Here is a 26,115-nt window from a genome sequence, read left to right as displayed (position 1 = left end):
AAAAGTTGAATTTTCAATATAAGTATGAAGGTGAATTTCGTCAGTACATGTTCTCCTTCAACCCCTATAAACTTCAAACCTCTACTCCAATAAGCTAAATGTGACAGAATATTTACAGAAACAAACAGAATAGGGAAGCATGGTAATAACTTCATATTTGCAGCCAGTGAATTTTGACATGAAAAAAAATTGACACTCAACTATAGCATTAGGACATACCTTTCCATGCCGCTTGTTGGGCTTCCTCATGCTTATAAACAGGTTGTGCTGCCCAAACAAAGTAACCACCAGCTCTGAGCAATCTGTTGACCTCAAGAAGCAGAATCCCATCTTAACCATTTGTGAACAAACTGATTAGTACATCAGTATAGTTGAAACAGAAAAGCTATGAAGAATTTGTTCAAGCATTACACAACTATAATTAGAAATAGCATAATTACTATAAATACTTGACAAGATAAAGTGAAAAAGAAATGCAGATAGTGACAATTACTGGATAGATTCTTCATCATAGAAAATAAAATTCAGGTATGCCCCAATAAAATGTAGAACTACTTACCATCACGGGTCCAGTTTATTCTGCATCTTGAACAATGAATTAGATCAAATGCCTGGCTTGGATATGGCAAGCGATGAGTTGCAAAAGCTACTACCATTGCAGGTACACCACGTTCAAGAGCAAACTGAATCTGATTTTCATGGACATCTTTTGGAGCTATTGACATGGTGATCACGCTCCGTGAAAGTAAAAAAGCACCAAAGCTAGCTACACCACATCCAACATCAAGAGCAACTCTTGTACGATTACCAAATGCAATTTCTGGAACCATCTAAAGTTTGTCCAAGAAATAAGTGCACTGAATACACAGGATAAATTTAACCATACATAGGATAATGAAATATTATTACCTGGGAAATTTGATCTAGGTACTCATTTGCTCCATGGATAAATTGAGTCCCACCACCTGGAAATTTGAACTTATCTTTCTCCCTAGATATCCAATTTTGTCCTCCTTTATCTTCAACCAGCCGTGTGTGGGGCACATTGCTAAACCATACCTAAGTGCAAATTTTCAGGAAAATATCAGAAGCATAACAAAACAGCCAATGTTGGTCTTAAGTCCCAAAGCTTCAGAAGAATGGACCTTAGCAGTATTTGATACAAGGCCAGATCATCGCCTATAACTGCCATGATAAATTCTAATCTTCCTAGTACCTTGACATGCAAAGAATACGGCCAAGAGGTTGTTGAGAAAGGATCTATCACATCAACGCTTGAAAGTAATGCAATATAACATTTTTTTCTCCCATTGTTATGAGTTGGTGTGGTTAAAGAAGTTAATCATGATTAAATTAGGTTAGCAACTTTAAATAAACTTACTTTTGGTGTGTTTAACTTTAGGAAAAGGTATTAATTTTTTTTTAAGAATCGTTTACATATTATCTGTAGAACTCATGAGAAAACCCTAATTTAAGGTACCAAGGTGTAACTAAACTAGGAATTTGAAGGGCATGGCCTAGGCCTAGGAGGGTGGTTATTCGAATCAGTGCGAGTCCAACCAACCTGGCCTAGATCGAGCTATGGCGGGCCACACACCACCTAGGTCAATCTTGGCCTTGACACATTACAAGTACAAGCACATGCCTGATTGGTTCAAACTGACAAACCAAATAAAAACTATTTATTTAAAATTTTAAGAAATTCTTAAAATAGAACTTTAAAAAAATTAATATAAGAAATTATAAAGAAAAGTTTAAATTTATTAAAAATATAGAATTGGAATAAAAAATTATAAAGTATATATGTTAGTTTATGAGACACTGAGAAATGAAAACGAAATTATGAGCTTGAGATACAAACGAGATTCTATTTGCACGAGGGGTGAGAAACAAGTTTAAACAATTTATATGGTAATGATCATAATTCCATTCAAATTTTATTTTTTTTTAAATCTTGTAGGGGTATTTAAGTCATTTGGCTCCATTTAAAGGGGGAAAATAGAGGAAACTAGCCAAGGTCTATGTTGTTCCAAACCAAAACTATATCAAGTATAAACTGACCACTACATATGAGAAAATTAACAGCTGGTATGGCCCAATTCGTCCATGTCTGACCTATTTACGGAAAGGCCATGTCGAGCACAATCTAATTAGTGTCAAGTCAAGCATGAGCTAAGCCAAGCACCATCTAATGGTTACTTGAATCAATTAGTAGATTTCTCTGCTATAGCCCTTAAGTTCCTTAAATTATCCAACTATTGTAGCACAACTCTATCAGATCAATAGCTCCTTCCGACTTTCCTACTATAGCATTAGTCAACTGTCAAATTAACTCAGCCTTAACAGAAATATTCTATTCATTGGATGATTACTCTAAGTCGACTGAAGATTTAATTCAGTTCACCAATGAATTACAATCACGTCCAATTGACTAGAGCCCCAACTATGATCATCTTAATAATCAAATATTGTATAGCTGACCCTCTCCTAAATATACATGTCTCCTTACTCTCATAATTCTCATACTAGAGCTTGACTTCGCCACTAAGGTTGACTACCACTAGACTTACTCATCCCTTAGATGCATCATGCCCTCAACTCACTCTATGCACCATCAATGACACTTCAACTATGTAGTTCACCTTCTTCTTCCAACTATCATTAGCGTTGCATCCTCGTATTATGGAACCTCATATGTCCTATAATATCCTTCTCCGCTCACAAGCTACTAAGCCAACCAACTTGGTAACAATCATGCTCCATGAGCTGCTCCAACACCACCTCAATATTTCTCATCCTATGATTTCTTGGATACCTCATACAAGTTTCTTTGAACTTCATTGGACCTATAAGTCATTGAGTATGTGCCCTTACCTACCAAGTCATTATCAACTCTCAACATCGTGAAGTTACACTTTCTCCAAGCTCTAAAAGTGTACTGCACCCATATAAAATACAAATGCAAGGCCTAATTTAAACTCTTTGCACGTATATCAAAATTTAAGGTTGAATTCAACCTCTTAGAGCACAATTGCATTAACAAACACATAGGCTAACACGGAGTTAAGAAACTACTTGCTAGAGTGGTCATGCTCTGAGGTTTCATCTTGATGTGATATCCACAATTCAGTGGAAGCAAAACATCCTTGGCCTAAACTTGTCAATGAGGTTGGTGAGACCCATGGTTGTCAAAATCAATCAATACTGATAGAGATTGCCCAAGTTGAATTGGTATCTTAAAAGGTTTATCGATCTTTCTCGAGGAATCAATCATCTCACAAATTTTCTTTAAAAAAAAAAATAGAGATTAAAAGAAATTAGAAAATAGATTAAAATGGAAGTTAAAAAAAAAGATATAGGTCAAAACTTTGTCAAGCTAAATTAATTTTGACAAACATGGCCAATCTACGAATTCTTTTGAATCTTAGCTTTAAAACAATTCTTACAAGAGAGGGAGACAACTTTAGTTACTCTTGTAAATTCTATCTTAAATTCCTCATGTACTCAGCCACTATAATTTCTTGCAAGATTAACAAAATAGCTTTATTGTTACATGCAATTTGTCACAAAGTAGTCAAAGTACCTCATCTATATCTTCTTTATCTAGTGTCAATCAAGAGATGAGACTATTGATTGAGAGAGAATATACTACCTCTCTAGCTCTCTCAATCAACACTACCTCAAAACCACTTCTCAACCACAACCAAGCCTTTATCCCACTAAGTGAGGTCGATTCATACATAACATCCGCTTATATTTTACGCTGGCTAGCAATCTAATACAACCCTCCTTTATCCAGACTTAAAATCAACCATGGTGGAATTTACTTCTCTTTGTATAAAAACAAAGGGGAAGTACAAAGTTGTGTGAATTATAGGGACATTAAGCTAATGAGTTATATCATGAAACTTTGAAAGGGAGTGATTGAAAAAATAAGTTACATAGTATATATTGTTTGCATATGACATTGTTTTGGTTGATGAGACATGAAAGTAAATGCTAGGTCAAATCTTAGCAAGAAATACGGGAAGCAAAAGGTCTAAGGTTTAATAGAGTGAAGACAAAATATATGAAATTTAAGTTTAGCCAATTGTTAACATAGGATATGACGAGTTGCATGTACCTAAAAGCTTTAAGTATGTAAAATATTTTTTGCAGAAAGGAGAGATTGATAAAGATATTTTACATAATCATAAATAGGATGGCTAAAATGGAGAAGAGCATCAAATATTCTTTATGATCGTAAGATACCTCTAAAGCTTAAAGGCAAATTTCAACAAAAAAAAAAACTAGACCTTATAGATTATATCAAGTTTAATGTTGAGCTATGAATCGAATACACTAGTAGAAGATGAGAATTACAAAGATGAGGATATTAAGGTAGATATGCAAATATACAAGGATAGACATCAGAAAGAAAGTCGAGATTGTATCTATTAAAGAAAAACTGAAGATGCGTTTAAGATGAATGAATATGTACTTAGGTCTAATAAATGCCCCGGTTAAGTGACGTAAGACTATAACAAATGCGCACATTAATCAAGGAAGAAGGAGACCAAATAAGGCTTTAATTAGCAATGATAAAATAGGATAAATTTTATTTAAATATAGATAATGATATTGTAGAGGTCAAGCCCAATGGCATAGGAGGATCCAAATAGCCAAGCCCACTTAGTAAAATAAAGGCTTGGTTATTGTTATTGTATTTAATTACTTTCCATTAATGTAATACAAGAAATAAATATTTTTATATTTTTAATTATTGATTCTATATTAACACAACATAATATATCAGCTAAAAATCTATAAGAAATGCACTTAGTTTTCTATAATTTTATTTTATTAAATAGTGACAATGAAAATTTGATATTACCAACCTAAAAATACAAGAACATAATTTCATTGATACTAAGGCCAATCTAATTATCCAACTTTACTATTCATTAGTTTTATTATGTTATTAATGTTAATATTTCATAAGACATAATATAGATCCTTATTATGAATAAAAGTCATTTTGTCCTCGCTTATATCAAATTGTTTAATTTTTTCTATTTCTGCTAATGTTTCCAATTTCGTTAATATAATTGATTCAATATAGCCAATATTTAAATTTTTTACCATATAACACCAATACCAATTTTGTAACCATGGTGTGGCATGTGTGCAATTTATACATTGAATAGTAAGCAACAAGCGACTTTGTGGATGTGTTGCATGTTCGCACATGACGACACTAATCACTATCACATGTGGATGTATATTTGGTTACAAACACAATACTGCCTTAGCCTCATTTTAAATAAGCAAAATGTATCATTGTATGTTGGAATGAGACAAGCAACTACCTTGTCGTGAATATGGAGTTGTCGCTCAAGAAGGCGTGTGTAGAGGATGGGACGAGGTCATAGAGGTTTTATGGCATCAACCTTGTAGGAATGGAGCATCGACAAGTGACCAAGATAACTCACATGCTTATTGTAAAGGCATACAAATACATTCAACCTTACTTGCATTACAAGGTACTTGGCATGCCTAGTCTCACAACTTTAAGGGAAGGATGAATTTGAAGTGAGAGACAAAATGAGAAGAGAAAGAATAGGTGGATAAGAATAGACTTGAACCTCTCCCCTAAGGGAATAACTCTTTAAAAAACCATGAATCTAAAGAGGGGGCTTTATATACATGTTAACTTTGGAGAAAAGGAAATATTTGTATTAACTTCTTTTTATAAGAAATTCATACTATTTATCGAATTCGTGATAAACCCCAAACTTAGAGGGACTAATATGGGACTAAATCCACTATAGCTAATGCCTAATAAATCTAATATTCTTAATAAAGAAATATGACTTATTGAACTACGTGCGATGATTTAGGGAAAAAAATAATGATGAGTTAGAAAAATAACATGGTAACTAGATAATAGATTTTAGATTTGATATATATAAAAACAAAAAAAAAATTATAAAAATGGAGTAGATATTAATAGAAATTACACTGTCAAGGTAGAAGAAGAGAAAAAAAAAAGAGATAAGGGATAAGATTGTAGAAGTTATCAAAGCTAAACATAGAGTTATATTGCTAGTTGATTTTAGAATATGAGATACTAAATGTAATGTTATAGCATTAGTTGGTTTAGGAAAACGAGATACTAAATGTAGTGCTTGTGCCCATTAGAAAAATTGAATTATTAACAACAACAACAATAACAACAACAACAACAACCAAGCCTTTTCCCACTAGGTGAGGTCGACTGTATGAATCTCTTTACGTCATTGAGCTCTATCTCCTATTATATCATCATCTATATTTAAATAAATTTTATCTTATTTTATTGTTAATAACCAAGTCTTTTTTGGTCTTCCTCTTCCTCGTTTGATATGCATGTTTATCATAGTTTCACATCGCCTAACTGGAGCATTTATTGGTCGTCTAAGTACATGTCCGCATCATCTTAAACGTGTATGTCCACATATCCACCTTAACATCCTCATCTCTGCAATTCTCATCTTCTGTTCATGTGCTCGAGTCATAGCCTAACATTCAACTCCATATAACATAGCAGGTCTAACTGCAGTTTTATAGAACTTACCTTTAAGTCTAAGAGGTACTTTACGGTCACATAAAACACTCGACGCTCCCCTCCATTTCACCCATCCTGCTTGTATTCTATGTAAGACATCTCTCTCAATCTCTCCATCATTTTGTAAAAATCATCCTAAATATTTAAATCTCTCGGTTCCGGGCAACTCGTCCTCTCCTATCTTAATAATTGTTTCATTACTTCTGATATTACTAAACTTAAATTTCATATATTCTGTCTTTAATCTACTAAGTTTAAAATTTTTCCCTTCTAGTGTTTCCCTCCAAGATTCTAGCTTAGCATTTACTCCTTCACGTGTCTCATCTACCAAAATAATATCATCTGCAAACAACATGCACCACGGTACTGTGTCTTGAATGTGCGCAGTGAGTTCGTCCATAATTAGTGTAAAAAGATAGGGACTTAGAGTTGATCCTTGATGTAACCCTATCTTTATTGGAAATGCTTCAGTTACTCCGCTTGAAGTCTTCATCCTCATATCCTTAATTAGTTCAATATATGTTACGCTAACACCTCTCTTTTCTAAAATTCTCCATATAATTTCTCTTGGGACTCTATCATAAGCTTTTTCTAAGTCAATGTAAATCTTGTTTTTGCTCCCGATATTTTTCAATTAATTGTCTAAGGAGATGTATAGCTTCTTCCAAGCATAAACCCAAATTGATTTTGTCTCCTTCCTCGATCTTTTTCTATTACTTTTCCCAAAGTTTCATAGTATGACTCATTAGTTTAATACCCTTGCATTGTACGCCTCCTTATTCTTATATAAGGGAACCAGAGTACTTATCCTCCATCGATCGCATTTTTTCGCTTTCAATATCATGTTAAATAATTTTGTAAGTCATTCGGAATATCATCCGGTCCAACGCTTTTCCATCATCTCATTTAAAGTTTGTTTTATTTCAATTGAATTCTACGATAAAAATTAAAATTTCGACGCTCATTCGACCTAATTAAATTACCCAAGTTAAGTTGGTCTCCAAACCTTCATTAAAAATTGATGAAAATACCTCTTCCACCGCTCTTTTCTCCATCGCTACTAATACCCTATTACATTCATCTTTAATACATTTTATTCGACTAAGATCTCTTGTTTTCTTTCTCTCACTTTAGCTATTCTATAAATCTTTCCCTTTCTTTTGTATCCAATTTTGATATAACCGTTCAAAAGTTTCATTTTTTGCTTCACTCACCACTTTCTTAGCTTCTTTCTTAGCTATTGTATATTTTTTTAAGTTTTCCTCATTCTTACAAATATATAATTCCTTATAAGCTATTCGTTTTTCCTTCACTTTCTCTTGTACTTTCTCATTCCACCACCAAGATTCTTTACTTAGCGGTGCATGCCCTTTTAACTCACCGAGGACACTCTTAGCTACTATTTTTAACTTTGATACCATCTTATCCCATGTTGTATTAGATTCATCATATATTTACTTCTATCTTCTCCTTAAATATATGTTGCTTCCCATCCTTTAACTTCCACCACTTAATTCTAGGAATTGTATATATTTTCTTTCTATTGATACTATGTTTAAGGCGTATATCCAACACTACTACCCTATGTTGGGTAGTTAAGCTTTCTCTAGGGATGACTTTGCAATCATTACAAATCTTTCTATCCTTCTTCCCAACCATCCACTTTTGAATATGACCAAGTGTTCTTCTCTTTTCTTAAAAAACGTATTAGCTAATATAAGGTCATATGCTATCGCAAAATCTAATATAGTTTTTCCTTCCTCATTCCTCGCTCCAAACCCATAACTCCCATGTACCCTCTCATATTCCTCATTTTTCACTCTGACATGCCAATTTAGATCACCTCCTATTAAAATCCTTTCATTCGGTGAAATATTTTATAATATTTCATCTAAGTCGTCTCAAAACCTTGATTTGGTAGCTTTATCTAATCCTACGGTGCATATACGTTAATTCTGTTCATAGTTTCCTTCGTCACTATTATCTTAAGGGCTATAATTCTATTCCCTTTTCTAACTACTCCTACAACTTCATCTTTTAACAAACTATCTACAATAATACCCACTCCATTTCTTGTTCTACTCTTTCCAGGTACCATAACTTAAAGTTCTCTATCATCTTCGCCTTCTCACTGTCCATTTTGTCTCTTGTACACACAAAATATTAATTTTTCTCCTAATCATCATATTTACTACCTCCATCGATTTACCAGTGAGAGTTCCTATGTTCCATGTTCCAAATCTTAGATTATTAGTTTTCCTATCATATTTGTTCTTATCTAACCCATGGTGTGAGAACTCTTGCCTATTTAACACTACACCCAAGTTCTCATGGGATCATGTAACGCGAACTCTTGCATATTTATCACTACACCCGAGTTCTGGAGATGTAGCGGTCCTTGCCGAGAATTACTTATAGGTCACTGACAATTTATCTGAGCGAAAATCATGCACTTAAACAAGATATTAATGGACATACAAGAAGAGACATAGGAGAATACAAAGATGAATATGGATGTTTTATGTTTTGGATAGAAAATGAAGATAGATTTGGAGAATATAAGAAGAATGGTACAATTTTAAATCACAGCATCTTATGATCATATAATTGTTCATTGAGTAGTGTCAATTGGCATTGGTGAAATTTTTTATTTCGCATGCCGACTAGCATGTAAGAAGCTACAAAATCCCCAATGCAACAAGTGGAACGTAATGTTTGCATTCACAATTCGCATGATGCTTCCTTCATCAGTATCTTCAGCAAGAAGCTCTGATTGAATAAATTGTCACATTGAGCACCTAATCAAGAACTCATATGAGAAACTCTGAGTCATTCCTTCAATGCATTACAAGAAGCTCCACATTGGCTCCTTCTCTATGCTAGAAGTCACGACACAAGAAGTTCTGCGTTGGCTCCTCTACGTTGAACTCTCCTTTGCGTTTAAATCCTAGCTTACTCCTCCAACATCGACTCGTGTGTCATGACTCACATTTCTCCGACCCCATGTCATGTTTTGCAACACATGTTTCTCCAACGTGGATAAGAGACAAGCTTCCTCATCTCCTACTCTTCTTCCTCGTCTTCTTCTTCTTCTTTTTTCTCCTCACATGGGAGTAATTGATACTGTTTGTCGGCATAGATCAAAATAGCACGAAACAGTTTTGTTCCGACTGGAACCATATCGCCAATTCAGCAAAAGATTTTAAAGCTTATGATTGTTTATACTTATTTCAAGGAGTAAGATATATAACTTATAAGAGATGAATTTTTTTTTCCTTACTACGAAGGTATATTGGATTATGTGTAAAAATTATAAAGTAATTTCAGGAAAATGCTAACTAATAAACATTGATAGATACAAGGTTTAGAAATGTATGAAGAAAAATATATGTTTCTAATTCTAGAAGAGCTAAATGATGAAATTTTAAAGACAGCAATGTAAACTTCCTGTAGATAGAATGAACATGAGCTAAGAGTAAAGAATTTGCAAATTTTATATGGGGGCTTTGATGACAAATAAGATACACAATGTTGCTTGCATTGAAGAGCTTAAACATGGATGTTTAATAATTATAGAGTTACAAAAAAGGAGAGTTGGCAGGGGTATGAAGAAGTACAAAATGTATCTGTTTAAAGATGATATATTATAATAATGGGAAAATTATTATCAAATGAAAAAAAGTTGGATAGGTGCATAGTAGCTAAAATTGGACTGGATCAATCAGTCCGGACGAAAAAATTCAGATTCAGGCTTGGTAAAGTTTGGTTATTTGAGCAGTTCAGATATGCAATTGAATCAGAGAAAAATTCATTGGAGATTTTCAACAAACTAGAAAAATAAACCAGTTTCATAAAAACTAATTGGGTTTTGCCTAGAGTCATAAAATTCCATAACACCTCTTAATAGCTTCTCCAGAGTGCACCATCTTCTTCATTGTCAATCAACAGGTCATCTTCCTTGATGACATTTTCTCTGATTGTCCATTGGGAATTGGCTGCAAAATTATAGATGTCTAAATTCCTGCCTCAAATATCTGACTTCAAACACTGAGGTTTTACTCTTTATATAAATTTACAGCATCTGTCATACACTTTTAAAAAGAAAAAAAAATATTTATGATTGTTAAATTGACAATGTTTATCATATAGATTTTATTTTTTATATTGAGATGTTACTAATAGAATAATAGTTTAGTGTCTTATCTCGTGTTGCGATGATTACGCTTTTAATGAAAGTTGTAAAAAAATTATGATTTAGATTTAGAATTTATATGTTACAACTTGTATAGGTGTTTTTAATAAATTTTCAAGTGACCTATGAAGCGTATGATTTTAACATTACATATCTGAGATTTTTTTATTAGTATTCATATATTTATATTAATTGACTTTTGTATTCCTAGCTTCTGGTTCCTTGTTAGGTTGGCCCAGTAGGTTTCTAGTTTGATATGCAATCCAACCAATTGACCCACTGATTGACCAGTGACACAGTATTTTCAGATTCGACAACCAGTCTAGTTTTCATAACTATATATGCAATCTTGTTCTAGTTATAAAGGAATCAAATTGAAAAGTCATATTATAACTTTTGGAAAGATGTTATGAACTCAATAAAAAAATTCTCATGTATTGTGTTAAGTAGTATAAATGTAGATTCATAAAGAGTCAATTGTAAATTCAAACCTTTCATAGTAGTATTGGATGAATTCACTAATCACATTCTAAATAAATCACATTGGTGTATGTTATGCGTAGATGTCTAGATGATACTGTGAAAATAGATAAAAATTCAAAGGTTGAATTATAGAGAGAAACTTAGAAAATAAATTTTAAGTAAAAACTAAAACTAAATATATGAGATGTAATTTCAGTTATAAGTAAAGAAATGAAAGAAGAGCAATGAGATATAGACATCAAATTAGATATCTTAGATCTCTTAATAATAATAATAAACAATATATTGATAAAGGTAATGATAGATAAAAAAATGAGTGTTTGAGAAGCTCTTCTAGAGTATTTTGTGATCATCATGTTTTCCTAGACTTGGAAAAAAAATTATAAGACTATGTGGTAGGACCTGTCATGCTCTATAAATCAGAGTGGTGCTATTAGGAAGCAACAACAACATAATTAGTGTAATAAAATAAGATTATTAAAACGAATGTATGAGATTATTAAAAAGGAACATTGAAAAATACTATTATCCTATAGCAATTAAATATAGCTCCAATAGATGAGAAAATGAAAAAATATATTGAGATGCTACATACACAACCTGTATACTTTCTAACTTGAAGAGTCTAATCAATTAGACCAAATGTGTGACAGATAGAGGAAGACCAAAGAAATTTCAGTTTGCGTAATAAAAAAAAAGTTGATTTAGTTTATTTGAATATTATTGTTGATATAACCTGGCATATAATTCAGTGGAGTATAAGATCCATGTAGCATCAAATTGGGTTGGTGATACTGATGATAACATGAGTAGCATAAGTAAAAGACACTGTAAAACAAGAAACACAGAAAATTAACCCACCAACTTTGATTCCTCCGCATTTGATCAAGCACTTGAATAAGGATATTATTGTGTAATAAATAATAATTGAAACATTGTGGAGATTTATCACAAGATGCTCATATCACGAACAAATTTTACCAGTGAGAGTCAAGTGTGAAAGTCAAGCATTCCAGATAACCTAAATTTATGTTGATAAGTATGGTGGGTCCCCAAGATTACTCATCTATATTTATCATCAAGTGTTGTTTCTGGGACCTTGCCATCCTTAGGATAACTATTGTTATCAGGTCAGTTTGAAACTAAGGCCAGAACTTAGTCGTTCATTTGTACGGTAACAGTGTTTCTTTTACCCTTTTTAGCAACCGTTGCTGATCTATAAGTATACTACATCACTTTCGCCGAAAACAACTTTCACCTTTCTATTAAGGTAGAGTATCAGGCATGGGTTGCAGAATTTGCTAGCATAAGAAATATAAATTCTTGTAGATATCACAAAGAGTTCTTTCATTCAAGATAGACAACAAGGTTGGACTTACAGAACCGTTTTTAGATTCTTCAGATTGCTACTTCAGTTTATCATAAATATGAAGCAATAAAAAGACCTCAGTAAGCTGCATTACGCTAAACAAGGAGGAAAAAAAGAAGGAAAAAAAAAAAGAAAGATTGGAACCTCGTCTCTGCTTTGGGGCCAGGGAATAGGTTTCTTGTAATCCTCTGGTGCCGGAACTAAGCAATCCAATCCCTTGCCCTCCTGCGGGCAATGCCGCTCGAATCTCTCCCCCCGTTCCGTCGACTTAAGCTCCCTAATGGCCTCCTCGTTGTCCATGCACGGTATGTACTCACTCATATTCTTCGGACAAGCCTTGAACTTGTCGATCTTCACCCTAATACTCTTATCCCCCTCTTTTCCTCCTTCCGCGGCCGTCTCATTAACCCCAGCATTACCCTCGTCCCACCCGTCCGACGGATCCACCTCCCCCTCGTCGAAATCTACCCTCATCGTGCCGTTTCCATCGACGATTCCGACCCCCTGCTTTGTCGGCGGCGGGGAGGTCAGATCGAGGGGCGGGGGCGGCGCAGCAATCGGCGGCGTAGCGTCGGTAACGACGGAATTGGAGTCAAATGTGATTTTGGAGTTGGGGGACAGGGACACGGAGGGGGCGGAGAGGCCGCCGGTGTCTTCGCCGCCGCCTCCGCCTCGGGAGAAAAACACGAGCTGGGGGGAGACATCGTTCCAGTTCATTCCGAGGTAGAATGAGACGAGAGCGGTGAAGAAAAGGACGAAGATCTTGACGATGAGGTGGGACTGAAAGAGGTCGGCGCCGTAGAGGAGGAGAGATTTCGCCATGGTTGCTCGCTTGCGGAGCGGAGCCGCGGAGAGTGAACAAAACGGGACGCGTTATCTATGTTGTTGATTTTGTTAAGGTGGAAAATACGAATGATAATACATATTATTGTAAGGACAATTGCCCTTAGTTTTTACTATATAATTATTATATAATAATATTTTGACACTCGATTAAAATACGATGAAATATATTAAATTTAAAAAAATATATATGTTCAGCCAAAATTATATCATAATAAAAGTAAGGATATTAAATAAATCTTTGCATCTCAAATATGAATGTAATATAAAACTAAATTTTAATTAAAATTTAATATTAAAATATGATTGAATATATACTTAGAACCATTCAAGTATAAAAATATGATATTTAGCTTGGAAATTTTATTTTAGAAGAGTTGCTGGTTACTAAACATGTTGGTATTAGCACTTAATTGAGTTTTAATTAAATATTATTGGATTTATTATTATTATTTTTGTCAAGATTTATTTATTATATGAGTATGGGAGAGAGAGAGGTATAGCGGTCGGTAATACGTAGATGCCCGACAAAGATCAGGTTTGAATATCGATATACTAAATATATTATAAGAAACATTGATTTGAATATCGATATACTAAATATATTATAAGAAACATTGATCAGTACATGCTACGTTATTTTATTACCGTGTCCGTCGGTTTTTAATTAAATAATTAGGTATCAAAGTATATATAAATCGGCATTTTCTCACAGACGCACAAAGTTTTAGAATTTCTAAAAAAACGCATCGTACTTTCATTTTTTTTCAAGACGTATATATATATAATATAAAAAATTCTTTCGTTGCTTAACCTGGCTGCCCTAGCCGAGTGGTCAAGGGCGCCGTGTGATCAGGTCGTCGTGTGGTCAAGTGGCTCGGTAGGGCGGCGTCTTGCAGATCGAACGGAAAAGAAATTTTTATATTTTTTAATAAAAAAATATTTTTAAAAGAAGTGCGGAAAATATAAAACTATGGAACATCTTTTGAAAAATTTTAAAATTCAACTGCGTCCGTTGGGAAAATATTATTGAAAGCCAAATTAAGAGTTTTATTAATCATAAAATACATCATTATTTTTTTCCTTTGTCTAACACTTAATTGAATTCTAGTTAAAGTTTAATAATTGCAGAAATATTACCAATACACAACTACAATGGAGTTGGAACATTCATGTCTCACGGTTATATATCACAAAATCGGTCATATATATATATATATATATATATATATATATCACTTGGATTCTTTTTAGCAAAGTTCTTTCTACTCTACAACGAGGTTGGCCTCCAATAATAGTTTACCGTAGTTAAATGAACCTCCAATATTGTACTTAAATCAGTACAATAATAGATTTATCTCCTTCAACAAGAGGATGTGAGCAGGAAAATAAAGGGTAAAAGGGAGAATAATATTTTAGAGAGTCAATAGTTACGTTGATTGGAAAAATAATCACAAAATTTGGATTAAGAGAGCAAGAGGGAGAGAATTCTCTGCTTTGACCAACACACACTTGATTATATAGCGCTTGGAAACTTCCACCACTATAATAAAAATATCTTTTCACGGCATGTAAATTTATTTTCTGCAACGTATATTGTAAATTGTACAATTGAAAGTTGTTGAAAGTTCTAAGTTATTGACAGCGTGTAATGTATGTCGCAGATATTATTATTCATAGCGTGCAACGCATGTTGCAAAAAATAATATCCGCAGCATACATTGTATACTGCGAAAAGTTCCTTGCATGTCGTGAATATTATTATCCACGGCACGCAATGCATGCCGAGAAAAATAATATATGCAGCATGCGTTGCACGCCACGAAAATAATATCTGCAGCATGTGTTGCACGCCGTGGTTAAAATACCATATAATTATCACTAATATTGATTTAAAATATATAATACAAATTTAAAATTTAGATATTATCTCAATTCATACACCACTTAAAATAGAATAAAAATTATAAAATAAAATCAAAATGTGAATACATAATTTTTATTCATCTAATAATCATTTTATAAAGCTCATCAATTTTTTTAAACAACAATATAAATATTGGCATGAACCAAAGAAAGACCCTAACACCCCGTTTGAAAATAACTTAAGTAATGGAATTGAATTGCATTCCATTATGAATTGAATTCCATAAGGAATTGAATTCAATTCTCATGTTTGGAATGAATTGTAATTTAAGTTATGGAATTCTTATGTTTTATCATTTTATCCTTCTCTCTTTTTTCTTTTCTTTTTTTACAAAGAAGAGAGAATGAGGGCACAATGGACATAATATGGAGAATTGAATTCCCTATCTAAATCACACATAAAGAGGTGTGATTTACTTTTGCCTTTTTTGATGGAATTGGAATTGAATTCCATATCAATTCTTAACTAAAAAATTATTCCAAAACATGGAATTCAATTCCAATTATAAAAGGAATTGAATTCCATATCATTCCAAACAGGCTGTAAGTCTATTGCCCAGTACAAAAGTTACATGGTTGGAACATCTGGATCTATCGTCGCGGCGATGCTTCCTTTTGCATATGGCGCAAAGCTTTGTGCAGACACTACAAGAAAATTGGGATTCTACAATACTTAAACGACAACGTTTTTTATAAAAAGTGTTATCTATTTTTTTTTAACAACGCTTTTAGTGAAAAGCGTTGTCTATTTCATTATTTTCTTATTAATAGACAACACTTTTCTAAAAACCGTTGTCTATTAGTGATTTTTACGGGTCAATGACAACGCTTCGTAAAAAACGTTATCTATTTGACTTTTTTTTAATGTCTACGACAACATTTTTTAAAAAGTGTTGTCTATTGTTAAGTTTTCATCTAAATCTTAATTAATACAAACCGTTGGATCTAAGTAAGGAGTAGAAAACTCAAACCCTTCTCCCAACTCCTATCTTCCGACCGTTTTTTATCCCGAACCCTTCTCCCAACTCCTCATCTCACGCGGCCTTCTCCATCTAACTCCTCTCCGACAAACCCCTCTCTGGCGAACCCCTTCCCGATTGCCTCGCCTGTTTGCCTTCTTCCTGTCCTCCATGTGAGGTGACAAATTCTCCTCTTTTTGTTCCTCCTTCCCTCGACTTCTCTCGCCTTTCTCGTCGGCTTATTTGATGGCGTCTGGAATTTTCTTGCTCTGGTGATGTGAATATGAGACAGAGTGTTCCTTCTCGTTTGTGGTCTGCGCCAATGCTTTCCTCGACGAGTTGCTTTAGGTTTTCCTCGGCGATTTGGCTTTTCGGCACAGGTGTTGATCTTCTAGGGTTTCAGGATTTATGCGGTTTGGAAATTTCAATGCTTAGTTAGGTTTTTTGGTTCATAATGCCGACATCTGAAAGAAAAGGTGTGTTTTGCGTGTTTAAATATGCAAAATTGCATTTTTCTGTGATTCCTAATTCTCTATTCGTCGAGCATTGAGTTGAGTTTGAGCTCTTCGAAACGGTGATTGTGGAGAAATACTTGAGGAAGTTGTAGTTTTCCTTTTTACCTTTCACAAAAGTTGGCAGTTTCTTTCCCAGTCTAGTATGTCGGTAGTTTCATGAATCTGCCATTTTGTTCCTTTTTCTTCAGATCTCTCACAGTGTTGGCAGTGGGGACAAGAGGTTAGTCTCATGAAGTTTTGAAGCTACCAGAACAGTTGTCATTTTAAATTGAGCTGAAAAATTCGATCAACAGAGCATTGTGCTCCTTGTTATGTCTGTTGCCCTGGGCAACAGCATCAATCTAGTGTATTGTGTGGTTTCATTTTTTACTTGAGCATTTTCCTTGGTACGGTTTTCCAAGGGACTGGTTACATCTATCTGGGTTTTGATTTGAGTCAAAGGCTGCAATGAAAATGTTAAATCCTTAAATAAATTCTCTACTCCATGTGTGTTTTCCTTCTTTACTTCGGCAGACTTTGTGGTGGTATTCATGTCCAAGGAACTGGTTAGGTCGGCAGCTGCACAACAAGAAGAGCGCATGCTATCCGCAAAGTAGTTCTTATTGAATTTGTATAATTTTATAATTTCTGCTTTTTGCTTTATAGTCATCCAAGGTATGAACTCTAGATCTCATTGTGTTTTCTAGGCTTCATCAAATGACAATGCTGGATTCACGATTGATATGTTAAAGTAAGTACAGGTTTCCACCAACTTGTATTTTTCATGTTCAAACTTGAAAGTCTAAGAAGTTTCTCCTTGGCATTCTGAACTTCTGATTGAATTTTCATCTATTTGTATTTTGCCATGGACAGGGAGTGTGGATTATCTCACAAATCAATAATTTTTGTCTTGGATGAGTTTGATCTTTTTGCTCAGGTACGTGTAGTAACTTTTAGCCACTTACAGAATTCTGTGCAAGTACTTCTTTACTTGCTTGTGTTCCCTTGTCGATCCTCTTTTGTTGTTCCATTTTTATCTCATTATGCAATGGCCTTTGCCTTATTCTAAATCTTTGAGCTTTTTGATACATGTGTATGCAGGGGAAATAATGTTTACTTTATAGTTTGCTTGATGCAATGCAAACAATGACTTCACAGGCTGTAGTTATTGGTGTTAGCTGCCGACTGATATGTAGTCTCCACATCTCTAATTTTTCTTTACATTCATATTCATGTCAATATACACTGGGCCACCCAAATTTTTTAATCTCTTTTAAAAAAGACAAGTAAAAGGAAAAATAAGGAAACATTAAAGTTAAGAAAGTGGAAGGAAACTAAACAATTGTTTTTATGTATATTATTATTCTTATTATTCCACTTTTTGACTCCTTAATTTTTCTTCCAAGCATTGCTGGTTATACTTGATAAAGCCTCATGTCTTTCAGGATGCAGACTAACTTCTTGAAAAAAGAGTTCAGTGTAGGTTTTGTCCTAGTCTCAAGCCGACAATCCTTTTTGATCAGTATATCTAGTAGAAGTAAGCATGCAGATCGCTGTCTTCGAGGCCGGCTAGCTATTTTGTACTTTTTTTATTTTAAATTCGAATGTCACTATCTACTTTGAAACAGAACTATTTAGTCTTTGTGTATAGTTGAATTCTCCTGTAAATACTAATACTTTGTAATTGAATTCTATTGTTTTGGTACGAGTTTGAAATCATTAGCCGAGCTAATTAATGTTATTTTATATGTTCAATTCGAATCTAGACATGGTAAAAGAAAATTAATAATTTTGTAAATATAAAAAATAATTTTGTAAATAGATTTTTTTTTTTATTTTAAAAAGACAACGCTTTTAAAGCATTGCACAAGTGTTGTCTTTGCCAAAAACAACAACGCTTTTAAAGCGTTGCAAAAGCGTTGTCTTTGCTACAAACGATAACGCTTTTAAAGTGTTGTCTTTGAGCAGACTTTTAACAAAAGTGCTTTTAACGCTTTTTCAGCCACATAGACAACGCTTTTAAAGCGTTGTCTATTAGCTTTTTTTCTCATAGTGAGATGGTGCATAGCAGTGTCGTAGTTCAGAAACCCCATGAACCAAAATTTATGATTGTCAACCTGAATATACTTTTCGACAAAATTTATTTTGCTTATAGATGGCACAATTGAAATCAGCTGATGCAAGAGAATTACAACCTGCAAATTAACCATGATGAGAGTTTAAGATGGTAAACTTGATTAAATTAATAAAGCATATATGAGATGAAAAGGAAAATATGAATACTTTATATTAACCGTTAAATCATAGATAAGATTAAGTACATTAAATCGTAAAAGTCCGAGAGAACGATGATTGACTAGTTGTTAGAGTAGGCAAAGATTCCTCGGCAAGAGAGCATGCTGAGTGCAAAGCATGTTTCCAAAATCAACTCGGAGACCCAAAAAAAAGAAGGCGAAAATTGTTAATTCTAAAGTGATTTATTATGATTTGGAACTTAAAGAATGTGTGGATTATTAAATGAATTGCTTACCAAATTAATCAGTTCCTCAATAAGACGAGAGTATATGTTGTTGAAGAGCAACAAGCTCTACTAAATGCTTCAAAATGTTCTTTTGTCGCAAATCCCTTTCCTTCCAAATTCTCCTACATAGGTACTCATTTCAAGGTATAAAGAACAGAAATAAATATTCCATGTTTACTATTTTTTTTCCAATTTCTAATCATTCTTTAAGTGAATTTTGTAGCAACAACAATTTCAAGTGCTTGTGGAAACTTTAAGCACAACAGAAACATATTATAGAGCCACATTATATCAGGTGTGTGAAGCACAATGCAGTGCTACAACTAAGCATGTTTGAAAATTTCAATGTGTTAAACCAATTATGTGGGATAAATGAAAAGAGTAAGTGAAATTTCACTACCTGGATTGGAATGTCATCCGAATCCTATCTCGCAAATTCAAGCAGTCTGTATATCCAACAAAAAAGAAATTTGATGAATTTGCCAATCAACTTGAAATTTTTTTACTAGATATTTTAGATAGATACATGATATCTTCAAAAGAAAGTCAACATAATCTTTCTAATAGAGCATCAAAAACCATGGATTTTGGTTCTACCGGCCGAATGGGCTAAAAAGGCTACCAAGTAAAAAGATAATATAATTTCAAGCTACTTCATGACTTGTTAGTTAAATATAATCAAGGTATAACTCACCGATGCACCAAGAAATCTATTTCATGCATTGAGTTATAACCCACCAAGACACCTGTTTCGTGCATTAAAGTACAAGTCATTTTCATCCCTTTGGATGCTCAAGTGATTTTAGCAATGTGTACACCTTGAATCATGCTTGCATATAGATAGTAAAGGTATTCCAATGCAACCGATGAAATGTACTTACAATAGCAATCCAAACAATTTACTTGTAAATAGTGTTTTCACTAAATCTATAACAATGAGTAGTACAAATCAGGATGAAGCCAAGTGAGGCATAAAATTCTTCTCATTCACATTCCACATCACTTGTGGATGATGTTTGCCATCCCTTTGAATGGAATGAAAGGCTTTATGGAAGAATTGGTAAACTTAGAGTCATACATTAGCCATCAAAATGAGGAGAAAAAGATCTTAAAAGAATAACCAATAAATTTTAAAAATGAATCTGACTGTATTTTTTTTTTTTTTTTTGAAGAAATTGAAAATTTATTTGGACAGAATAGAGCAAACAATAGACAATATGGCTTGGATAAATACCATATCACTACATTCTAAGACCAATGCATTATCGACAAAAACTCAAACATCATTCAACGATAATTTTCAAATATAAGTGAAAGTGTATATGTTAGTAAATTTAGATATATTAGCAAGTATCAAAATTCAAAATATAAGTAAGAATACAAAATGATGAATCATTGTCATTGAAACAAATCTACTTTAAGGTCATTATGAGAAAGTCACATTCATATGACCCTAAGAATAAGAAATATGGATAAGAAAACAAACCTTAATGAGTTCATTCATGATTGGAGGATTTGATTATGCAAACCTGAAATGGTCACTATGGCAATAGAGCCCTGCCATAGCTAGATCCTAACCTGCAACCGATGGAATCTCCATTAAAGATGAGGATCTTAAAGCTTACCATAGATTTGAGATACACTAATAGTTGAAGAACTGGATGATGATGATGAGTGGGCGGAGGAGTGGTGGAGGAGGTTAGGTCGCGGGCAGCGGGAGGAGTTGTGGAGGAAGCTAGGTTGCGGGTAGCATTCTAGTTAGCAAAAAATGAGCCACGTAAGTGCAAGGTGGCCATGACCGACCTCGAGGCCACGCGAAGAAATCCCTAGAACTAAAAGCTTCTTGTGGATTGCCGCAACGAGAGGAAGAAAGGGTTACATCACCGTTCAAGTAGCCGCTCGTGAACCGCCTACAAACGAAGAGAGGCAACGGCTGCATCGTGTTGGTGACTGGTGGAGATCGTGCTACGATGGGAGGAGGCCGCGGACAAGGAGGCATGCGACAAGGTTGAGGGTCGACTGCTCTAGAGGTGGCCAGTGAGGCAACAACTGCCTGCCTCCTTGTCGGCGACCTCCTTGTTAGCAATGGAAGAAATCGAGTTGCGCTGCGGAGAGGAAACGCGATGCTGCGGGAAGGGAAAGTTTAGGTTAACAAAAAAAAAAAGGTGCGGGATCATGATGAGATACCGGGTGAGCATTCGGTTAATTCGGTTAATTTGATATTAATTTTGTATAAATTCTTTTTATTGTTATTTTAAACAAATTTAGTTAATTCGGTGTTAACTGAAATAACTAATTCGGTTAATTCAGTTTTAATAAAACTTTGATTTGATTTGGTTAGCCAATACTAAATCGGTTTTCGGTTAATTCGGTTAATTTATGGACCGAATTAACCGAATGCTCACCCCTAGATATCGCGTCGAACATGGCTAAAATCCCAAAACTTTTAAGATTATTAACAGCATGGAATAGATGGTGCGCCGCGAAAAGTTACATAAAACTTTTAACAGCGTATTTGTTGTGTACGGTGTTAAAATTTTAATTTATAATATTTTTAACAATATATTTTGTACGTTTTTAAAATTTTAATTTTTAAAATTTGTAATACTTTTAACAGCGTCTAAAAAGTATGCTGTTAATATTTATTTTTAACAGCGTGTAATTTTTTGCACGCTGTCATTTGTATAAATATAATACTATCTGCAGTGTACTTGATTGGGTGTGCCATAAAAACTATTATTAACATCAAGTCTTAATTGTACGTCGTTGATGACATGCTGCGGAAAGTTATTTTTGTTGTAGTGCATATCAGTTGTCACTCATTCCCATAGGCATTGACCATGCAGTGAGAGAGAGGAGTGGGTCAGACATTGCCTATCGCATGCCAAGGAAATGATCATCAATTAGGGATGTAAACGAGCCGAATAGTATTAGGCTCGCGCTCGGCTCGTTTAAGTTATATTCGGGCTTGAGCTCAGCTCAAGCTCGAATCAAACTTTTATTACAAGGCTCGAGCTCAGCACATTTTGGAATTATCAAGCTCGTAAACAGTTCGAGCTCGGCTCGTTATTAGCTCGATTATCATAGTTAACGAGCATAATTCGTTAAGCGAGCTCAGGCTCATTTTCGGGCTCATTTTAGAGCTCGTTTTAAGGTTCGTTTTAGAACTCATTTTTGGCTCGTTTTAGAGCTCATTTTTTAGCTCAATTTAAGGTTCGTTTTTTGGCTCGTGAGCCTACAAACGAATATGTTCACGAGCTCACGAGCCGAATATCCTTAAGCTCAGCTCGATAAAACTGTCGAGTTAAAAATCAAGCTCAAGCTCGGCTCGATAAGATAAATGAGCGAACTCGAACGAGCTTTTTATCGAACCGAGCTTCAAATAACTCGCGAACCATTTGGTTCATTTACATCCCTATCATCAATCATCTCCATGTCAATGAATTGACTTACACAGGAAACTTGATGTTGGGTTGACTCCTGACTCACATAGGTTGTCACTTATCACTGACACACATCACTTCTCTCTACCAATACCTGCCACCAAGTACAGCCGATGGGAATAATTGAGCTCAATGACGAAAAGAATTCAAATCCTGACAAGACAACTATAACCAGTAGCATAGTTATTGTTAGTATCTAAAGTAGTTTTGACGTGATCAATTAATTCAGGTTAGATTTTATTGGTTTCTAATTCTTGTATTTAAGTATATAGGAACTTAGGAGTATAAGAAATAGAGTGAAAGCCGCAGCTAACGAGAAGGACGACACGGGAGAGAGTCGACGGGCTCGGTGCGTCTAAGGAACGAGATGCAGCGGAAGAGTACGCGTGCAGACGAGAAGAAAGTGTACGATGTTTTCGAGGGACAAGAAGCCGAAACGAAAGATTATTCGAACACTGGAAGTTGGATTCGGGTGAGCCATATTCCGGATGGGAGAGATCACCCAAGCGAGCGGAGCCAAAGCGGAAGATCCAAACCAATGTGAGCTAGACCGGAGCGAAAGACTCGGACTAAAAATCAACTAGAAGTTGACTTTCTGGTACTTCAAGGTGCCCGGACCCAAAAGTTAGCCGTTCGCGACGTAACGCATCTCTCTACGTTGGGGATAAACTTTTATCCCATTCTAGGCACTTGGAACTCTTCCAAGCACCCCGAGCAGGGCTATTAAAGTAACTCTGCTCCAGAAGCTAAAAATAACAAGAAAAAGAGAGAAAGCACACTTGTAAATGATTTCTTTTGTCTAGCTTCATATTTTGAGTACTTCAACTGCTGTAATGAGGCTTCTCCGTCTGAATGAGAATTTAGTGTGTTTTTCATCTTCCTTGGATTAACATCCTCCCCGGTTATAATCAAGTAATTTCTTTGTGTCTCTTCTTTTTAATTTTTGTCTTTTAATTATTTTTATGTAAGTGTTAATTTTGATAAAGCTATAAAGTTTGAGGAGGTTCGCTGTGTTTTGCAGGACTATTCACCTCCCTCTAGCCAGCCGCCAAGGGTCCTACAAGTGGTATCAGATCTAGGATGCCTCAGAATGACGAACCGCTGATTGAAGCAACGAGACGATGACCGGTGCAAGCATTCATCTACCAAAGTTCGAGGGAGACTTCGCGCAATGAAAACACCGGATGAAGGTATTTTTTTAAAACGAATTTTGAGATTATGTTAATTATGAAATATAGTTTTGTAGCCCCCAAGGACCAACATGGAGCTGGAAAGGAAGAATGTTTATGGACGAAGAAAGAACAAGCCAACTTTGTGGCGAATGGTAAAGCAGAGTTCCATCTGCTAAGCGTCCTTCCACCCCAGGAGGTCAATCGAATCGGCAGCTATGACTCCGCCAAAGAGCCTGGGAAAAATTCCTAGAACTCCACAAAAGTACTTCGGAAGCAAAGTTAGCAAGGTGAGACATCCTCCAAATCCAACTGACAAACCTGCAGACGAACAATGAAGAAAAGGTAGCGCAACTCCAAGCACGGATCAAAGAACTCATCACTCAACTCAACAATCTTGGAGAATTGGTAACGAACCGAGATTCAATCCGGTATACGCTCAACACCTTCACAAGAACTTCAAAATAGTCATCCTTAGTACATGCATACTACATCCCTAAGGACTTCGAGGTAAGTACACTAGAGAATTTATTTTCTACTTTTAAATTTCACAAAACTCGATGTGCAGATACTAAAGAAATTAAAAAGTCGAACAATAATATTACCTTGAAAGCCAAGAAGGAATATCTTGACTCCGAAGCGTCGATCGACGAAAATGAAGTGGCGCTACTAGTAAGAAAGTTTAATAAATTTATTAAAACTAATAAATTTAAATCAAAGTATTATTGGAACAAAAGGAAGGTCCGATGTTACAACTGCAACGAAGAAGGGCATATCAAGGATGACTGCTCAAAATTAAAGAACAAGGACAAGGAAAAGAACAAGAAGTTATCTCGGCTCAAGGATAATCTAAAAGCCACATAGGATGAATCGTCGTCCTTCGAATCTGAAATCGAAGTCTACACTATACTAGCCCTAATGGCAGACCATCAAAAGGAAGATGAAACCAGCTCAGAGATGAGCATCAACGTAGAGGGAGGATCATCAGAGGAAAACTACGACGAAGGGGGAGCATCAGAATATGAGGTAAGTCATGTACGTGTCTTATCTCCTGAAAAGTCGTTTAAATTTATTAAGATTCTTTCCAAGGATTTAGTAAAATTAGAAAAAGAAAATATAGACTTGAAAAGACAATTAGCCAAAGCATGCTCCTTAGATTTGTTCGATAATTTAAAATTAGAAAATGGGAAATAGAAATAGAATATTTGAAAAATCGTGCATGCTCAAATAATCAAAATATTAGGTGATATAATAATTTAAACTGGTATTTTAAATATCATAAGGGACAAATTAGGAAAAATACACAAAAAATAAATCCCTAAGAATTTCATGATTAATCCAGAAAGTAGGAACCTATACTGGGTTCCAAAATCATATTTAGGTTAACTTTATTTCTGGACTTAGGGTTTTTAGAAAGAAAATTAAATGTTTAAATTCTTTAAGAGATTTTGTCTAAAAGTGGTTAATGCTCCAATAACCAAGAAGGTCTAGTACCTCGTCACAGCTTGGAAATCAATTACTGAATTGAATTTTTAATTGACTTACTGCGAAGCATTTAACTAATGTTTTAAACTTTTACGTTAGAAAAATAAATCCGATCATTAAAATGTGTTTAAGTTATTTTTTTGTGAAACTTTAATCTAAACAATCTTTTTTGTTAGAATTTTTTTTTGAATTAGTTATCAAAATGCAAATGTTTTAAATTTTGCCAAAAAATTTAACTTTTTGTGAAAATTTTCTGTTCAACCCTCGCAAAAAATTTTTAATTAAAGGAGTTTTTTCCCTTAGGTTTTAAATTTTTGAAAGTCATTTTAACAGTATCCCATTTTTAATATGATCAAAATGGAGAGTAATAAAGATTAAGTCTAGGGAGAGAGTGGTACAATTTTAAATTTTAATTTTTGTACTTAATTTTTGTACTTGCATTTTTTTTTTGCAAACATTATAACTGCTATTTATTTATGGTTTACCCTAACTTAACTTGGGTTTGATCACATCAAAAAGGGGAGATTGTTAGTACCCCAAGGTAGTTTTGATGTGATCAACCAAGTCAGGTTAGGTCATGTTGGTTTCTAACCCCTGTGTCTAAGTGTACAGGAACTTGGGAGCACAGGAAGTCGAGCGAAAGAC

At 34.5% G+C, this 26,115-nt stretch overlaps 1 protein-coding gene and 1 long non-coding RNA gene across 3 annotated transcripts; one reads left to right on the top strand and one right to left on the bottom strand.

Moving 5' to 3' along the window:
• Nucleotides 1-176: 176 nt before the first annotated feature.
• Nucleotides 177-13,535, bottom strand: LOC122002701 (probable methyltransferase PMT11). Its single transcript, XM_042557976.1, has 4 exons — nucleotides 12,775-13,535; nucleotides 910-1,059; nucleotides 560-830; nucleotides 177-330 (listed from the first exon to the last, which is right to left on the bottom strand). Exons 1-4 carry the CDS (start codon nucleotides 13,450-13,452, stop codon nucleotides 209-211), a joined length of 1,221 nt encoding a protein of 406 aa, XP_042413910.1. The 5' UTR covers nucleotides 13,453-13,535; the 3' UTR covers nucleotides 177-208.
• A 2,856-nt stretch (nucleotides 13,536-16,391) lies between these two features.
• Nucleotides 16,392-18,546, top strand: LOC122002700. Of its 2 annotated transcripts, XR_006117704.1 has the most exons (4): nucleotides 16,392-16,536; nucleotides 17,062-17,465; nucleotides 17,560-17,603; nucleotides 17,726-18,546. It is a non-coding gene; the product is annotated as an uncharacterized LOC122002700 (long non-coding RNA). The 2 variants fall into 2 exon arrangements; XR_006117703.1 differs by having other exon boundaries at nucleotides 16,392-17,465.
• The last annotated feature ends 7,569 nt before the right edge of the window (nucleotides 18,547-26,115 follow it).

This window comes from Zingiber officinale, chromosome 7A (assembly GCF_018446385.1).
Source record: "Zingiber officinale cultivar Zhangliang chromosome 7A, Zo_v1.1, whole genome shotgun sequence".
Lineage (NCBI taxonomy): Eukaryota > Viridiplantae > Streptophyta > Magnoliopsida > Zingiberales > Zingiberaceae > Zingiber > Zingiber officinale.
This window is presented reverse-complemented; position numbering and strand designations above follow the sequence as displayed.